Genomic DNA, 18,814 nt, shown 5'->3' on the forward strand with positions numbered 1-18,814 from the left:
TTGTGACTTATTAAGAGGCATCATAGACTCATTAAATATCACATCTCTGCTCACAATGATCTTGTGATTTCCAGGTTCAATGCACCAAAGTCTATACCCCTTGACACCAGGTTGATACCCTAAAAGCACACACTTCACTGCCCTTGCATCCAACTTACTTTGCTTGAGGTGTGCATAGGCTTGACAGCCAAATATCTTGAGATCTGAGTAGTTTCCATAAGTCTCATACCACTTGAAGTCAGGAGTGTCACCATTAATGGCTGAAGAAGGACACTTGTTCATCAATTTCACAGCAGTTGCAGCAGCCTCAGCCCAAAATCTCTTTTCCATTCCAGAACTGAGCAACATACATACCACTCTTTCTAATATGGTGCGGTTTGCCCTCTCTGCCACCCCATTTTGTTGGGGGTTTAGGGGAACAATCTTGTGTCGTTTGATCCCTCTCTCCTGGCAAAACCTATCAAACTCCTTGGACAAGAATTCGAGTCCATTGTCTGTTCTCAGACAGCCCAGAGATCTGCCCTTCTCTCTCTCAACCATAATGCACCAATCTCTAAATTTAGCAAAAGCCTCATATTTTTCTTTCAAGATATATAACCACATTTTTCTAGAATAATCATCTATTATGGTCATATAATACCTCCCTCCTCCAACTGAATTCACAGGGGAGGGCCCCCACAAATCACTATGTGCATAATCAAGAGGTGCTAGTGATAGATGCTTACCTTTTGGATAAGGGAGCTTCTTCGACTTGCCAAGAATACACTCTTCACATGGCTCACCATTCCTGCTGTCCAGTCCATGAATCACTCCTTTCTTGATCAACTCCTTAATGCTCCCAGCTGCTAGATGCCCGAGTCTCATGTGCCAAGTCTTCACAGAATCTGACACAATATTGTTCAATTGGCTGCCTCTGATCCTGACTGCAGCTCCACACAAATAATAAAGGCTTCCTTTCCTCTCTCTCCATGCATAATCACAGTGGCCCCCTTCTTGATTCTCATCAATCCATCTGAGGACTCAAAAGTGCACCCCTTCTTCTCAAGCATCCCTAGTGATATAAGGTTTCTCTTCACTGTAGGGATCAGCCTAACATCACTCAAGATTTTTTCAGAGCCATCATCCAGCCTGAGTTTCACATTCCCTATAGCTTCAGCATGGCACACTTGATTGTTCCCAAGTATTACTGTCCCAGTTGACTCTCTCAAATCAGAGAAAAATTCCACACATGGACATATGTGGAAGCTGCACCCGGAGTCAAGAATCCATGAACTCCCATCCTCATATACCATTATATTCAACACCTCAGGGGATTCCTCAGCTTCTTCCACAAAATCAGTGGTGTTCTTCCCCTTTCCAGATTCAACAGCTTGTTTCTTTTTCCAAGCGAAGCTATCATTCTTTAGGTGACCCGGCTTCTTGCACCAATAACAAGCTCGAGTCTCCTTTTGATCGATTGAGGGTGCCTTGCTATTCTCACCAATTTTCTTGAACATCTTCTTGGCTTTGAACTTCTTGACATTGAGGCTCTCTGGAACAACTTCAGTCTCCTTGCAGCCTTTCTTGTGCAATTCTTTAGCCCTTAGAGCATTTTGGACTTCTTGGAAAGTAACTGTGCCTTCCCTTCCAAAGAGTATGACATCTCTCAACTGGTCGTAGGACTTTGGCAAGGCATTCAATAACAGTATGGCCTTGTCCTCATCACCAATGGAAACATCAATGTTTTCCAAATCATCCACTGCCTTATCAAAATCCTCCAATTGCTCTAATATACTCTTATCCTCCGAGAACCGGTATGAGTACAGCCTCTGCTTCATGAAGAGGCGATTTGCGAGAGACTTTGTCATGTATTGATCTTCAAGCTACTCAAGAACCCCAGCCGTGGTTGTCTCTTTTGCAACCTCCCGCAGCACCTTGTCGCCTAAGCATAGCACCACCGTGCTGTGCGCCTTTGCAAAAACCTCTGCGCGCTTGGCCTTGGCCTTTTCATCGAACACTTGGCCTTCATCTTCCTTACTCGCCGGCGCCAGAGCCTCAGACAAACCCTGCTGGATCAACATCGCCTTCATCTTCATCTTCATCCTCCAAAGGCTGAAGTCGTTTTTCCCGGTAAACTTTTCTGCTTCGAATCTTGAAGCCATCATCAACTTCGATTCAATCTGATTTCGATCGATACTCTCGCCGGGTAGTTCCCACAGACGGCGCCACTTGTTGGAATATTATCGAGAAACACGATCAAGAATCAATGAACACGATGAACACACTTTTGGGAAAAAGAAAGCTTTCTTGAGAAATTGGAAATGGATGTTTTCTGTTACGAAACTACAATTCATCTATCTCTCGTTCTTATATATGAGAACCAAATAAGAGAGCTCAACAACTAACTAACTAGAAGAGCTAAAACAAAATACAAAAACTGTTACAAATCCAACGGCTAGTTGAATCTACGGCTGACATTCAATCTTGTTGATGGCGCGCTTGATCGGACGGCTCCTGAAGCTCGGGAGCTGTGATCTTCACTTCAGCTTGTAACTTCACTATTTTCCTCACACTCAGTAACTAATATTCATTATTCACACATATTACCTTGCCATTCGGTAGGCTGTGGTTTGATTCCCATGGACGACAACTTCACTATGGCTACTTTTCTTTTTATCCACTTTAACTATTTATTATCATTTTTCCAAAATGAGGGATAAAAATGGAATAGCTCTATTTTTCGTGAACGGATGGAGTATGATGTTTTTGCTAATGAATTAAGTTTTCTATTTTTTGTCTTGTTAAGTATTTTAATGTTTTGAATGCATTTAATTTTGTTTATCTTTTTTGTTATTGTACATTAAAAAACATCCAATTCATTTATTAAATTTTCTCTTATAAACATTGTTTGATTCTCTTATCATGCATTTATTTTATCTTTATTATTTCTTAATTCTTTGCTAAACAATTTATTTATTTTAAGGCATTTTTGAATATTTTACTCTTTCTAATGTATTCAAATTTTTAGTTTTTCTATTTTGAAAAACGACTAAATTTTGCTTAGATAATTCAAAATATGATTTCTTCATAAAAATAATATATGTTGTTAAACTCTAATTAAATCATTCATATAATACTATAAAAATTCTCATTTTTATATATAATGAAGTTTATTATTGAAAAAAAGATATCAAATGATTAAAGCATCAGTCAAATTTGAAACTTTAAATCGTTATAACTATTTATCGCACCCCAGATCAGAAATCCTGGATCCGCCACTGGTAGTAAGAAACTTCTGTTGGATGGAATGGGACTAAAATTTATATTCTTTTAGCTAGTGATGTGATTAATTTTAATATTATCTTCAATAGAAAAATATTGAAATGCATTAGGTTTCAAGTGAGTTGAATATTCAATGGACCATATTTCTAGGGTTGCTTAACCTGTTTCTGGTTCTCGGTTAATCGGGAATTGGGCCAGAACCAACCGGTTAATTGTGAAATCAGGAAATGGAGAATCGATTTTCAATCTGGTACTGAATCTGAGATTTTTTTTCTTAATCGGATTTCAGTTCTAAACGTAAATGACCGATTCTTAACCGGAAACATGATTAAATTTTAATTTTATAATCCATTACTAATATTATAATTATTATTAAAAAATACTAGTGGTATAATGAACTTGTTTATAGTACTACTACAATATTTATCTCGTGCCCTACAATTGTTGCGTGGGCTTTAATTTGGTAGGGCATATTTCTAAACCAACAATTGTTGTCGTTTCTGCTTTGTGGCCTACATGGATGAGTGACGATGAATGAGTGACGATGGATGAGTGACCAACAATTATAACGTAGTTTTTTCTTTTCTTTTATTGATCACTACAATATTTTGAATTGAATAAAATAGAACAAATATATTAATAATAAAATAGTACTTTAAGTAAAGTTATCAACTTCTTTTCGACACAAAATTTAAGAGAATAATATATAGGGATGTGATCAATTACTAACTACAACTAATTTAAAATCATAAGATTTTAGAAATTTAGTGGTCTAAAATTTGTCACGTGTAATTTTCGTTTTTATCAATTAAATGGAAAAAGATAAAAAAAACTATCAAATTAAGGTTTTGGATGAAAATGTCAATATAATATTTTACGTATTTTATAATGACATTCTATTATATTGAGAATATGTCAATAATTCTACATGTATTATATTAACATATTTTATTTTTCTATGCTGATATTTGTTGCTTTACGAAAAAATTGAAAATTTTGAATTTTTTTTCAAATTTTGACATCGGAACATATGCAAGTGAGATCTCATTAGAATCCTTATGAAATTATCTTTAATTTGATATATGTTACGCGAAAAAATAATTTAAATCGAGAAAGTTACATGCGTTTTAAAGTTTTGGGATATTTTTCAAAAGTTAGTTACATCTAATTTTTTTGTAAATGTACCTTAATACCCTTATTAATATCCTTATTGACGTTTTTGTTGATCGTATTGACATTCCGGGGCTGATGATCTAGGCTCTTGATGTGAATATCTAATGGCTATTATTTAAGTGTAGTTAGCAATTAAGTATTGAGTTAGCAATATAAGGCTCTCCATAATATATAATAGTTGAAAGGGAATAAAATATAAAAATAAAGAGGAAATAAAATAAGAGAGAGTAATATATTTTTTTGCAAAAAAAATAAAATAATCACTTACAATGGCACAAAGAATATCAATCACTTGTAATTGGACGAGAGAGTAGTAAATGGAGTAAATAATACTCCCCCCGTCCCACAATAATTGTCACTCTTATTATGAGCACGAGTTTTAAGAAATGTAAAGAATAGTTGGTTGGAAAAATTAGTAGAATGCTGGACCCATTTTTTTATATTGGTTTTATAATAAAATGTGAGTGAAGTGAGTTAATGGAATATGAGACCTACTTACCATTTATGGTAAAAAATGAAGTGTGACGGACTGAAATGGAAAAGAGTGACAATTATTGTGGGATGGAGGGAGTAATCCTAAGTCATACTATTTGACGAAGTGATACAAAAAATATTTATTTAAACTTAAATAAATATGTTTGAATTTATTATAATTTCTATTGAAATACTCCCTCCGTCCAACAAAGATTGTCTCATTTTTCCATTTCCGTCCGTCCCACAAAATTTTTCCCATTTCACTTTTTACCATTTTTTGTAGTGGACCTCATATTTCACTAACTCATTCCTACTCACATTTTATTATAAAACTAATATATAAAAGTAGGACTCACATTCCACTAACCTTTTCAACTCACTTTTAATTACATTTCTTAAAACTCGTGTCTGGTCAAAGTGAGACAATCTTTATGGGACGGAAGGGAGTATCTTGAATGTATTATAGAGATCATCATATTGTTCAAACGTTGCCGAGGTAAACAACTGTTATAGTCAATCAATTTTAATCACTCTACAATAATCTCTCAGTCTCAGTGTTGGTTCCATTTGTGTGAGCCCAACTAAGATTGGCCCAAGATAAAAGATCATAAAGTAGGCCCTATTTCAATATGGTTTTTGGTTTTCCTACTTCTCTTACTACCTCTTATCATCTAACTCACGTGTGAAAGTCTGATGCTCATTCCGATCCACACATACGAAGGCGTGTTAAAAATCTCTTAAAACCTTACACTGCATCGACTTAATGTTATAAGTATGGATAATTCTCATAACCCCTCCCCATATGAAACCTTTAAAGAGAGTGAGTGCAATCAAAAATTGAAATTGAGCGAGTGAGAGTGGGGATGAAGCATCATAAGAAGGTGAGTATAGATTTTTCGGCTTAGTGCAAATACTGGCAAATCCAATATAAAACCGGGGGGCTACAACTGTACTCCAAAACTTACTCGTTAACCATATTTTGTAACACTATGATCATCGAAACTAGGTAGTCCAGCGGTAGATTGTCAGTTGCTCCCTTGAGTCACAATACAATTTAGTATTATTTTGCATATTTTACTCGTCCCTTCTATTTTGAGGAATGCCTATTGTCTTCCACTTCTGCATTTAATTTTTTGTGATTACCAAGGGTATCCACCGGCAGGTCCAGTGACTATTCTTCGTTTTGATTTGTAGGCATCTCAATGGATGGACAACTGGCCCAATGATTTAAAGCTGCTCCATACTCAAAGACAGGGATCGATCCCCTAACCGTTTGCATTTTATTTTTTAGTTTGTTGTATTTTAATTTTGTAACGTAGTATTATTCTGTATAAGACTTCCAAGTATTTTACTGCATTTAATTTAATCTACTTTCTATTTTGTAGTTATAATAATTCTATTTATTTTTTTAAATATTACTATATTTTTTATCTATATGAGACTTTAAAGTATTTAAGAGAATATTGGAGATTGAATAATGTTATTGTTTATAATGAGCTGAATTAAATCAACATCTCATCAGTCACCTTTTTCAAATTCATTGGGGTATTATGCTGTAGTCAATCAGATCAAACTAGCTAAATTAATTCTTTCCAAATTAAGATTATTTTTTGATTGCTTTACGGATTTATGTAATTTGGGAAATTTACCAATTAAATAATTAATAGGTTATAATTTGATACACATATGAACATTAAAACTCAACATATGTAACCCGTTGTAGTCTAGTTGGTCAGGATACTCGGCTCTCACCCGAGAGACCAGGGTTCAAATCCCGGCAACGGAATTCATTTTTTTCAATTAAAAAAACAATCTTCTATTTATTGATACAAAGTTGGTCATGTTGGAAATTAATTTTTAGCACATGAAAACTTTATATTTTTAATATCTCCTCTTTAATCTACATTTGTTTCCTTCATTTGAAGCATTAGCAGAGAATCAATAAAATCAGAGGTAGTATTTATTTCATAGGTAAAAAAAGAATTGTTGTCCCCTAAAATTTCCAAGGTTAATTAGATTGTAAGAAATAGGATCATACTACATTAGTGAAACTACTAGTATTTCCAAAAAAATAGGATCAAGAAAAAGAAAAGCCAATTTTGGTGACTGCTGCAAAGCAAAAAATGGCTCAATCTCCTTCGCGCCAGTACTAAACTTTCCTCCCATCAGAGGAAGGCAGCTTCTGATCCATCTCCACACCTTTAGAAGATGCAGCCACCGAATTCGTCCCCTTCGATGGAGCTGAAGACGGCGTGGGGAGCTTCTTAGGCAGCATCTGCTCCCAACTAAACGCCTTCGTCGATCTAGATGCTTCGGACATGAGCACAAGAGCAAGCAAGCTCAGAACCAAGCACTTTTGCCTCCAAGAAACTGACATGAGTAGAGAGAAAAGAGAAAGAGAGAGCAATGAATTTGTGAGAATTTCAGCCTTTTTAATGCTTTTTGAGGAAGGAGACATTGTTGAGAAATCTAGGAAGTGATGACAACTTGTTTGTTTGAGGAAAGATGAAACAGTAGGGGGACAGTGGTGTAATAGAATAATGGGTAAGTTTGTTAGGAACTTTTATCTAATTAGAAAACAAGTTATGTAGTAACATTTGTTGAGGAATGATTCAACTACACTTGGCCCCACTGTGCTAGGAATTATTAGTCATTTGTTTAACTGGGGACACAGATTTGTTGTCAGACTTGTCAAAGGGAATTCAAAAACAATCACTAGTTCCACCAACGAATATATGTGTGTTTTTATATTGATTGATCATGTACCTCCAAGCTGAATTTGTTATGCATAATTAAATTTATAAAATTTGGTCAAACATAGAATTTCATCTTATAAAAAAGGGACGATGGCCATTTAAATACATTAAATTTTGTCAAATTCGTAAAATTTGAAAATATATTAGATATGAAGTTTCAATTTTTCTTAATTGCTTCATTGTGATCACATTTTTCGTAATACTCAAAATATTGTTTGTTTATTTAAAAAAGAAAAGAAAGTGAAAGAAAATAAAATTTACTTCATATGTCCCACTTTAGCAGTCCCGATTTACCATTTTTGGGTGTCCCACTTTAGCAGTCCCGGTTAGAATATTCCATAAATGGTAATAGGCCCCCACATTCCACTAACCTTTTTTCCACTCACATTTTATTATAAAACTAATATATAAAAATAGACACACATTACTATTTTTTCTCACCAACTTTTCTTTACATTTTTCAAAATCCGCATCGAACTCAAATGGAATTCCTAAAGTGGGACAGAGGGAGTAGTACTTTTTTTTTACTGAAACAACATCATTTGAGCATCATAAAAAAACATCATTTTTACATAGATGTGGTGATTAAGGAAAATTGAAATTTCATGAATGATTTAATATTCTGTTTTCAAAATTAATGGAACCGAGCATAATTCGACTAAATATTTTTTACTTCATTTCACAAAAGGTACCGAATAATTTATAGAAATTTATTCCTCAATGGAATGTATGCAAAATTTTCTTTTCTAAATATATATATATATATAACAATGATGAGTTTTTAAAACAAAATAAAGGGACTAGCTAAAAGCATGTGTGATTTTTATAATGCATTCATGTGAATTTATACTATGTATGATTTCAAAGATAAGAAATAGAATTTGCTTTGATTATTGAAATCCAATCATGCAAACATGAGGGTTGATTAGGAAAGAATAATATGTAGGCAAGAGAATAGGGAGACAACCCACAGTTCAAAAGGTTAAAGTATGCCTTGTACAAGTCTCAAATGAGTAGTTTGTGAGACTCTTTGTCCACTCCTTTTTAGGATAAAGGGATGAATTTATAAGCACAAACAAAGAAAATTGGTGACAGTAGGTAATGTCTCTTAGTTTTGAGTATTTGAAGATAATCTTTAGCTTCAAGAAAAAGGTGCATATTGTCAAACTTTCTAAATTCTTTGTATTGGATTAAATGCCATGACTTTTTAAAAAAGAAACAAACTAAGAAATAAAGAAAGAAAGAACACACTGATTTTAGTGATCAAACCAAGCCTATGAAGAAACTTATGGTTTGGTGAAATTCTTTGACTTCTCATTCCCTTTTTCAGACTTGTTAAACAAAAATAACATATCCTAGCTATATACTACAACAATAGAATTATGTATACTTATTTACATTATGTCATCCTTTTTCATTTATATACTCGTGGAATTTTTTCACAAGATGAATCGTATTATAACTATCTATAAATGAAAGAGTATTATAGTATGATAATACCTTTGTGTGGAAAAGTTTTATACTCCCTCCGTCCCCAAAGAATATGCACTTTGAGTTCAACACGAGTTTTAATGTAAAATTGGTAAAGTAAAAGAGATGTAGAAATACAAAGTAATTAAAGTATTGTTAGTGGAGAATGAGTCTCACCTCATTAGAGAGAAAAAAAACTTTCCAAAATTAGAAAGTGCATATTCTTGTAGGACGTACTAAAAAGGAAAGAGTGCATATTCTTGTGGGACGGAGGGAGTGTATTATATAAAATGTCAAATAAATATTGTGTCATTTTAATTGTGGAAAATGGGGTTGCGATCACATGGTGGATGAGGCTAATCTCTAATGGATCCTTTGATAGTTTTGAATATTTAGGAATATTAAAGTTATAGTATTTTTTTAAAAAATATTACTTCTATTTAATCAGTGAAATTTGAGTATAATGAGTTTTTTCATATCGAAACTTCAATTACTATGTGGTTTTCTCTACTTTTTTATCACTTAAAAAAAATATTATTATTAAAAACTAGAAATATTAAAAATTTGTTATATTTAGGTAAATTAAATTAAATTTATTGAGCAAGTTGTCAAATGTCTATTTTCGACATCCACTTGTTCATGTCAACTTATTAAATTTAATTGCTATATTGGTATGTGTTAAAAAGGTTTGTTGCTATTGGTGAGGGTTGGATTTTGTAGGCCCACACCACCCTGAATCATTCATTCTTGCCACTCCAATTCCTTGCCTATGTCTGTGTGTTTTCATCATGTCCACAACTCCTCTCCATCTCTCTCTAGATTCTCACAAGCACACAAAGGAGAGGAGGAAAGAGGGAGAAATAGTGGTGGAGAGGAGAGAGAGTGGAGAAGAAAAGAAATGAGAAATAAGCAATTCAAGAAAGAGAATGAGTAATGCATTCCCACCTTCTTATATTCATAACTGCAAAATCACTAACACCTCATCCTCTCCCCCTTCTCTTCTTCTCCCACACTCATTGCCTTCTCACAATTCTCTTGTTTTCCAGGTCTGTTTCTTTGTTTAATTTTGGGTTAATTCAAGCCAAAAAGTATAGAAATATTGTAAAAATTGATAGAGATGATGTGATGATATATATAGGCTGCAAGGCTATTAGGCCCTCCAGCAAGGTTTGAAGCATCAAAGCTGAAAGTTGTGTTTGTGGGAGAACAAGTGACCAACCAAATTAAAGTGGTGCCAAGAATCTACACCCTCTCCCATTGTGACTTCACCGCCGATCTCACTCTAACCGTGTCAAACACAATCCCCCGCGATCAAGTAATGTCAGCTTCACTTACTTCATTTCACGCTCTAGCTCTCTAATCACACCATGCTTCACCATACAGTTGAAAGGCTGGTATAGTAAAGACGACGTCGTTGCTGAATGGACTAATGTCAATGGGGCACTGTTCCTCAACATTCACTGCTATGTCAGTGGACCAAGCCCTTTATCAGCCATGGCTGCAGAGTTTAGGTACCTAATATTCTCCAAGGAATTGCCATTGGTAAGTAGCTAAACATAGGTTTGATTGATGGTGTTGAGTTTTTGGTAGGGAGTGTGACACTATCGAGGTTTGCAGGTTCTTGAGGCCGTCTTGTATGGAGATGCGGAGTTTTTCAGAGAGCATCGACAACTGATGGATGCTTTAGTGAGAGTGTATTTCCATTCTAGCTCCAACAAGTATAACCGTATGGAGTGTTGGGGGCCGTTGAAGGACGCTGCTCTGGTAAACGGTTACACCTTCAAACTGGTTCGGATTGAATGAATAAACGAATGAATGTTGATGGTAACATTTGATTCAAAATGCTGTTTTGCAGGGGAAAGGAGTAGATATGATAAATGGCTACTCATACGCAAGCAAAGAAACGTCGCGTGCTCACAAGTTCTGGGGGAGCCCAAAATCGATCATTCTAGCTCTCGCCACCTTCCTTCTATGAGAAGAAGACGAAGCTACGGGGTGATGATGGAGGCGATGAGGTTTCACAACATACTAAGTTCATATCAACAGGGATTGTTTTCAAAGGTCATTTGATTCTTTTGTATGTAACTTATTCAGACGATTTCTTGACTGCCAATTCTTGATCAAAGAAGATTATTTCATCTTTTTGAACCCAAAAATTGCTCAATAATCAAGAATATGTTCCAACATTTTAAAAATCTGATGTAGATAAATGATAATTCTCTTTGAATCTACAACCAAAGGGTTGCAGCACACTAAAACTCCGATACAAATGGAAGGCCTGAGCCACCATGAGAAAGACAATGGAAGCCGAATTGAAGTATATTCACAAAGGAAAAGGACAGTAATAAGCAGAGAAAAACACAATCTCATACCTCGGAAGTTGAGGTCCAAACATATTACAGCAAGTCACAATGATGTGCAGACAAGCAAGCTGGGCATAGTAGTTCTCCTAATGCGAGCGGTTTGGATTGGGTGACGACGACTTGGCCTTGGCAAAATCAACGAGGTCTCTGAAGAGGGCGTCTTCGCTCTTTCCTGGCTTGGATGGAGCTGGTGCCTTGATTGAGAGGCTCTGGGTTTGCGCGGCTAAGCTATCATAAGAAGAGCCTGACCCACTGCTCGAATGAGATGGCCCGCCACCAGGAGCCTGGCCTTGCTCGAAGAACTGTTGTCTCTGGTTGTACTTAGAAGGTGGAGGTGGAAGGTTGCCCGGGGGAACATCCCAAGGAGCAGAAGGCAAACTGTTAGCCGATTTGCGTGCAGGGGCGGGTTCGTCATATGCTGGTTTTGGGGCAAACATTTCTGCTGTCGGGTTGATGAAATCATCAGAGGGAGAGGGAGACACCGTTGGGTTTGGGGGAGGAGTCGACTTCTGGTTGCTTGAATGAGCTGGCACCGGGGTACTTGCAGATCCCGATGCTCTGGATGATCGTTCTGCCTCATAGGTGTCGCCACTGAGATAATCGACCATGGAAGAATCTGAACTTACTGGATTCCTGGATGGTGGTGGAGGAGGAAGAAAAGGGCTGACGTGCAACGCCTCGTTCTTGACAACTGCCGGTTTCTTGCCAAGTCCGTGTGAAGTATCCCTCGATGATCTGGAAGTGTCGTTTTTTATTCATGCATTCAGCATATAGAACAACAAAATAGAGCAATAATGGCAAGGAAAAAGACCAAAAATATGGATCTACAGATAATAGTTAAACGATACAGAAAAATTCATATCAAAGCAGTAAGTAGAGGACCATGTTGAGTAATATTTAAAATACCTGCGTGCTAACTGAGCAAAATCATCTTCCGACTCTTCATCTTCATGATTCACATTCATAAGAGGTGCGACTGGAGGTTCTATACTCGTTGCTGAAGCTCCTAGAGTCCCTTTGGCAATGTCATCGTGTCTACTGACAACTCGCTGCAAGTTATCGTTCAAAGCCAATCCCTTGCATAGAAGGTCTTCGTCTCTGAAAAGGCAATAGTAAATATTATAGAGCTGATATACATTAGGATGGCCAGTAAAGATCAAGCGTCGGATGTCCGCTTACCCAGTATTATTCACAAGAACCATGACTCGCTTTTGGTATGAACGGCACTGATCAATTAAGTCGACAATGATCTCATCCTTCAATCCCTATACAGTTTGATCCAGAAAATTTATAGTTTGAGTCACTGTATATATATAATAATAACATTAAACACCCAACATTGAGTAAGAAATCTTACAAAAGAGAACAACAGCACATAGTTATCACTTAAAAGCATATTTATAAACACATTTAAGTATTCAAGATTGATCTAAATTGATACTATATCGATATATAATCTAGGTATAATTATGATTTAGTAATTATATTGAATACTAGTATTTCAAAAATAATTATATTGATATACTTTAGGAAGTGAGTGTTCCATTGTGTATACTATATTATACAATAGTAACAGTTAAATGAGTTAGTATAGTAACAGAATAATAATGGTAAAGATAACATAGTAAAGTGTAAATGTAACAAGTAAGTACAATTCGGATTAAGAATTCCAACCTGAGGATTATTTGGATCCAGGGCAGTTAGCATTTCCATAAGAATATCTGCAATTCCCTCAGCATTTAGCATCTCCGACAAGCTATATCAAAAGAAAGATGACCAAATCATGTGCCATTTCTGAGTCCACGGAAGAAAACTGATAGGCACCAATAAATTTTCTAGGTATGGCATGTAACTGTTTACAGTCACTTCGAGAATTGGACTCATTAATTATTATAGTAGTTTATCGAATCGTCCTAGTTCAACTACATAAAAAGGACATGTCAACGGGTACAAATGAAACTGATGCTCAGGCACCTAGTGGAAGAAGTAGCAGTTTGAAAATATACAGCATTAATTGGTGCTAATTCTATTGAGACATGACCTAAAGAAGCATTACTAATTCCATCACTCAACCCCATCACTTTTTAATCAGATACATGACCATAAATATAGATTCTATCCTATGGAAGTTGAGAAATATTTATTGAAAATGCAAATAAAACAGATCCTCATTTAACAACTGACATTATATATAAAATTGATTCATGAATAAACAAAGAGAGTGTACCTGAGTCCAGAAGCATCAGATTCAAGAGAGGCTTGAACAGCCACTTCCTCATACTGAGAAGTAGGTTGAACTATTGGATGTGTTTGTGGTGGAGTGAATAATGGAACACTATTTCCCTCTCGAGGTGGAAAATCTACCCCAGCAGACTATCAAACTCAAAACACAAAGGACATAAATAGTTAAGACTAAGAGAAATTCAATCAAGAGAAACCCCAGTAGGAAAAACAATCAGTTTGAAGCGCAACTGGGCTCAAATATAGGCCATGGCAACTTGGCAAGAATCACTCTAGGCTTCTCAAAGATGAAACGAAACCTACCATAACCCACTCAAGGGTCACCGCAAGTGAAAGTGTCAGCCCTTATCCAGGTTACTAACAGGTCAATCAATTAAGCTTGGATTTTACGAGAATGTGACAAAAGCTGATAGATATTTAAAATATAGCTGCCAGAGACCACAGAGATCTGGTTAAGGAGCCATGGGTGATTAAACTTTGTTGCAATCCCAGATTCATCTGAATAAAAATTATTAGTGAGCAAATTTGGGACTCTAGGAAATTTTAGTTCCAATGTTGTCAGAGATAATAGTAAACATACAGAGCGTAACATTCAAAAATCAGATACACATGTATCCAGGGACAGATATAACGAGTGCTAAAGTAACTAGATTGGGAGAAGAGTTGAGAGACCACTAGCTTTTGACCCTTGCAAAACTTAGGTATCAATGTCAAAATAAGCAACGGCTAGATAAGTAGAGAGGACATCGTTTAAAACATGAAAAGGAGATGCTGGTGGATAAGTTTCGAAGAGCATAGTTAATACGCAAGTACCAAAAACCTTCAGTACATAGCTCAAACACAACTCACCACCCCTCCAACAAGACGTTTATGTCAATTTGAGTATTTCTGTAGGCGCAATATCATATGTAAGCTTAATTTATTATATGAAAGAGCCATAGAAGGAAGCAGACAGATTCAAAAAATTTGTAATCACCTTCAATTCCTTGTAAGCCACAAAATACTGGGGAAACCTTCCTCCTGCTCCCCCTAAAGCCTCTTGCCAGGTATCAATCAAAGTTAGAATCTTTTCTCTTACATTTAAATCGGGCTGCAAATGTATATCAGAAAAAGATAAAAGCCCATTAGGTTGTATGGGCAGGAGGAGGGATACAGAGACAACAAGGGGAGGAAAAAAGAGTATATTACCTTCTTCTTAACAATTTTGACCATATCATGTAAGATATCCCGCTCAGCGATCTGTTGAAACACATGTTCCCCACAATTTTTGCTTAGAGTCTCCAGCACCTGCTCATAACGAATTCGAAAGTTATATAACAGATAAGCAAATGTATGCTGTATTTTCTGGTGGGACTTCATTCAAATGTGTATTTACATTTACATACAGTTATACACTAATAGAACCCAGACCTTGTCAGCACACAAAATCCATGTTCATATCTTCACAGTTGTATGAGGTGTGATTCTTATTATAACTGGGCAGTAATGAAGAATGATTTCTTACTTTTTCCATGATCTAGCAGTAATTTTATTATAAAAGAAAGTTGATGAAATGAGAGTCTGAGACTGGAATCATGTATAAAAATATGGTTTCAACTCATAAATCTCATTTAGTTGGAACTGCCATGAAAGCACTGAAGATATATTTAGAATTTTAGCAGAAAACTTCAAGAAAGTTAGGAGCAACCGCTACATTTCAGAATAAAAAATGCCATTTGTCAGTTCAGCGTCGATATTGCCAGCATATATGCAAATGGAAAACGCATGCCCAAAACTAATAGAAGAGAGCAAACTTACAAACAGTGCAAGGAGCTGTATGTTAGGGCTTTTATTCCCCAATTTTTTCTTGAGTGTCTTCAATGCCTCCTTGGCTTGCCTGCAAATGAATTCGTTAAATGAGAATAAATGAAGTAATACCTCATCCAGATTCCAGATTATAACTCAAAAACATACAGGCACCCGTTGAATTAATGTGAATAATACCCGGGATCCATGTTTATTAAATCACATAGCTCTATATTCACTGCCCAATCTGGACCAATCAGCAAATCACTAGTAGCCCTCTCAGCAACAGCTGCCGCATTCGCCATAATTTGCCTGTTTTGTATTGACGCGTTGTTCCTATACCTAAAACATCGAACCAAACCACCGTCATCAAATTAGTGACGCACATGTCAACAGAAAATGGAAAGCTAATATTCTATAAAGTTCCTCAACGAAATTAAACAAAAAACAGCTTCAGAAACCCGAACGAACAGATGTCACCCTAGCAATCAAGAAAATCACGGATACATCAGCACACAAGCAAACTTCATCACATACAAGGAAAGACTACAAGAAAAGGAAAGCGTGGCAAAGCTTAACCAGAAGAGGCATTAGCCATTAGATAGCCCAAAAACAGAAAATTTCAGCAAGCAAATGTCTAATCCTTCAATCTAACCTAACCTAAAAGCATTTCAGGAAACTAAAACAATCAAGACGCAGGAATTGAGAAAAAATGCATAAACAAAATTCATACAAAAAACCGCACCAAAAAACAAAATTCAACAAAATCAGAAAACACCTAACAAGAAACGGAAACCTAAAATTCCAAAATCAAGCAGCGCCACATGATTCAAAGAAAAAAGAGCACGAAAACCTCAACGATCATCCTTCCTCACGAAAAAGGATACACAATTCTAATATGCAACAACGAGGATCAAGAATAAAATCAACAAGGTGAGAACGCCACATGAATTAAGAAAAGGAAAAAGGCAATGATCAAGAAGATTACCTGCCTGAAGCTTCCTCAAGTCCAGCCAAGTCAAAAGAGGTACAAAACAAAAAAGTGGCAAATTCTTTACTCTGTGCCTTCGAACCTTATGGATTAATTGAGGGCGCGTTTGGCATTTACATAAACTAAAACAGCCAATAGTTTGCCTTTAAAATTAAAAAAATTAATATAATAATTAGCAACCAAATTTAATTTACTAATATGAGCCAATGGAGTGATTGCCATGGTTGCAAAGATAAGAATCCTTCCATCAAACTACAGGTATGAAAAATCAATTAATCCCATTTGAGTTGAGTTTCGAGTTCTCTATAGCCAAAGTCCATAACAGTTTTAGGTGTTTCAAATTGAAGTATGAACTACATAAACTATGAACTACATAAATAGTCTTCAACTTTGTCTTTTGCCATTTTGCTATGTCTATATTCTTTGGGCCTTAAAATATCATAGGTGGTCTCTGGATTAAGGGATGATGTCATATGTGATATTTTTTCACTATTCATCTCATTTTTCAAACGAAAATGTCCCAATGGAGAGCAATTTTGTCCATTCATACAAATGGGGTATGTGAGTATTGGATATGATATTTAATTTACCTTTAATATAATGATTAGCAACCAAATTTAATTTACTAAGAGGAGATGCATCAGCCATAGCTTAGCCACAAACTCTACCTGCCACATAATTAGCACTAAAAACTCCTCCTGCCACATCATCAGGACAAGTAACTGGACAAGCAGGTCAGCCATAGCCTAGCCCCAATAAACAAAATTATAAAAAAACAAATAATTAACAATCACATAAAATACGGAATTAAATTTACGACACAGATACGGGAAAATTCAATAATATTAAAATTTAAAAAGTACATTAATTAAAAAAAGTACATTAATTAAAAAAATTACATTAATTTAAAAAACTCCTCCTCCTCCACACACGAGCCCCCCACCTCCGCCTCACTCATCGTCGTTGTCGCCGCTATCCGGGACCCCCAAATCTGCGGCATATGAGCCTGAGTCTGAGCCCCCCAACTGTGCCGTGGCAGCATTCAAATCGGCCCGCATACTCACGAGCATTGAGTGAAGAAAACTCTTCTCCTCGGAGTCAGTTGCCGTCTTCCAGTCAGCTAAGATCTTATACATCTAAGCCTGCGTTTGTTGACGCATGAAGAAGGCAAGCTCGGCTGTCGACCTACCAATAGGGGGATGCCAACTGGACCTCCTGGGACCCCTGGCGAGCTCGTTGCGCCCGCCTTTGACCAATCGGACGAGTGCGGCGAGGAAACGCGGGAGGGGACGGGAACTCTTGAACATCCTCGGGGAGGTCGTGGGAACCGCCGCTGCTGCCGCCGCTGTAATCACCAGTATAGTTTAGTCGCTGCTTCTTCGGCCAGCCAGCATCGACACCTGCCCGAAACTTCTCGGAGTCCATCAGCACCTCATAGCAAGGCCAGTAGGTGAACTTCTTATAAAGCCCGGGGAACGGGGAAGGCTTTCTCCGCTATCCTCCTGCAGTCCTCGTCAGTTTGGCCACTGGTCTGCATGCGGAGGGCGTTGGTGTATAAGCCTGAAAATCGAGAGACCGCAGCCCTGATTCGGTCCCACCCCTTCCGGCACTCCTCCCCGCTGCGTGGCCTCCTCTCCGGGCAAAATGCCTTGTAGGCTGCTGCTATTTTAGCCCACAAGTTGATGATCCTCTGATTGTTCGAGGCGAGGGGATCATCGCAAACACTCACCCACGCCTTGGACAGCGCGACGTTCTCCGCATCCGTCCACCTCCTCCGTGCGGGGCTCTCGTCATCAACCGGCTGCGACGACTCGCCGACCACCCTCTTGCCCTTGCCCTTCTTCTTCTTTGGCGCGCCCCGACCCCGCCCTACTCCCCCCGTTTGAACGGGAGTACCCGCATCCCCGAGATCTATCCCCAACTCCTCTTAGGAGAAAGTATCACACCCAGTGAACTGCGTCTCCGATGGGGTCGATGTGTGTGAAGAAGCAGTCAAAAAGTCAAAACTGGGGCGATAGACGTCGTCCCCCCCCTCGGCATCCCCAGCATCCCTGGCTGCATCCCCGGCTGCCACCCCGACATCATCTGCATCTCGGGTGCCCACCCCGGCATCATCTGCATCCCGGGTACCCCTGCCCGCCCGGCATCGCCGGTCTGCCCTGCATCCCATGCCATCCCGGCATACTACCCCCGGATGCCATCCCGGGCATCATCTGCTGCCAAGGGTACATGTTATAGTACCCGGACATCGGACCCCATTCACTTCCCACGGGTACCGTGGGAGTTTGAGACCCACTCGT

General features: G+C 37.4%; 2 protein-coding genes and 1 non-coding gene across 5 annotated transcripts; 2 read left to right on the top strand and 1 right to left on the bottom strand.

Moving 5' to 3' along the window:
* Positions 1-6,621: 6,621 nt before the first annotated feature.
* On the top strand, positions 6,622-6,694 carry TRNAE-CUC. Its single transcript has one exon. It is a non-coding gene; the product is annotated as a tRNA-Glu (tRNA).
* Positions 6,695-9,930: 3,236 nt separating this feature from the next.
* LOC121779761 (magnesium dechelatase SGRL, chloroplastic-like) lies at positions 9,931-11,290 on the top strand. Its single transcript, XM_042177169.1, has 5 exons — positions 9,931-10,180; positions 10,273-10,449; positions 10,518-10,676; positions 10,752-10,898; positions 10,990-11,290. The coding sequence occupies exons 1-5, from the start codon at positions 10,061-10,063 to the stop codon at positions 11,107-11,109; spliced, it is 723 nt and encodes a 240-aa protein (XP_042033103.1). The 5' UTR covers positions 9,931-10,060; the 3' UTR covers positions 11,110-11,290.
* A 30-nt stretch (positions 11,291-11,320) lies between these two features.
* On the bottom strand, positions 11,321-16,666 carry LOC121779760 (TOM1-like protein 4). 3 transcript variants are annotated; one of them, XM_042177166.1, is made up of 10 exons: positions 16,512-16,666; positions 15,722-15,865; positions 15,536-15,614; positions 14,927-15,025; positions 14,715-14,828; positions 13,725-13,870; positions 13,172-13,253; positions 12,677-12,762; positions 12,404-12,595; positions 11,321-12,232 (listed from the first exon to the last, which is right to left on the bottom strand). In XM_042177166.1, the coding sequence occupies exons 2-10, from the start codon at positions 15,826-15,828 to the stop codon at positions 11,584-11,586; spliced, it is 1,554 nt and encodes a 517-aa protein (XP_042033100.1). In that variant the 5' UTR covers positions 15,829-15,865; positions 16,512-16,666; the 3' UTR covers positions 11,321-11,583. The 3 variants fall into 3 exon arrangements, with proteins under 3 accessions (XP_042033100.1, XP_042033102.1, XP_042033101.1); XM_042177168.1 differs by having other exon boundaries at positions 16,516-16,579; XM_042177167.1 differs by lacking the exon at positions 16,512-16,666 and adding an exon at positions 16,377-16,485.
* Positions 16,667-18,814: the final 2,148 nt, after the last annotated feature.

The sequence above is a fragment of the Salvia splendens genome, chromosome 19 (genome assembly GCF_004379255.2).
Source record: "Salvia splendens isolate huo1 chromosome 19, SspV2, whole genome shotgun sequence".
Taxonomy (NCBI): domain Eukaryota; kingdom Viridiplantae; phylum Streptophyta; class Magnoliopsida; order Lamiales; family Lamiaceae; genus Salvia; species Salvia splendens.

Bases quoted from the DNA above. Each gene is read 5' to 3' on its own strand.
- LOC121779760 (XM_042177166.1), bottom strand. From the start codon at position 15,828: ATGGCGAATGCGGCAGCTGTTGCTGAGAGGGCTACTAGTGATTTGCTG. The intron at 13,871-14,714 runs GTGATTACAAAT...TGAGTTTGATAG, and splicing joins TGGCTTACAAGGAATTGAAG to TCTGCTGGGGTAGATTTTCC. The intron at 13,254-13,724 runs GTACACTCTCTT...CTTTTGATATAG, and splicing joins TCTGATGCTTCTGGACTCAG to CTTGTCGGAGATGCTAAATG.
- LOC121779761 (XM_042177169.1), top strand. From the start codon at position 10,061: ATGAGTAATGCATTCCCACCTTCTTATATTCATAACTGCAAAATCACT. The intron at 10,181-10,272 runs GTCTGTTTCTTT...TGATATATATAG, and splicing joins ACAATTCTCTTGTTTTCCAG to GCTGCAAGGCTATTAGGCCC. The intron at 10,450-10,517 runs GTAATGTCAGCT...TTCACCATACAG, and splicing joins ACACAATCCCCCGCGATCAA to TTGAAAGGCTGGTATAGTAA.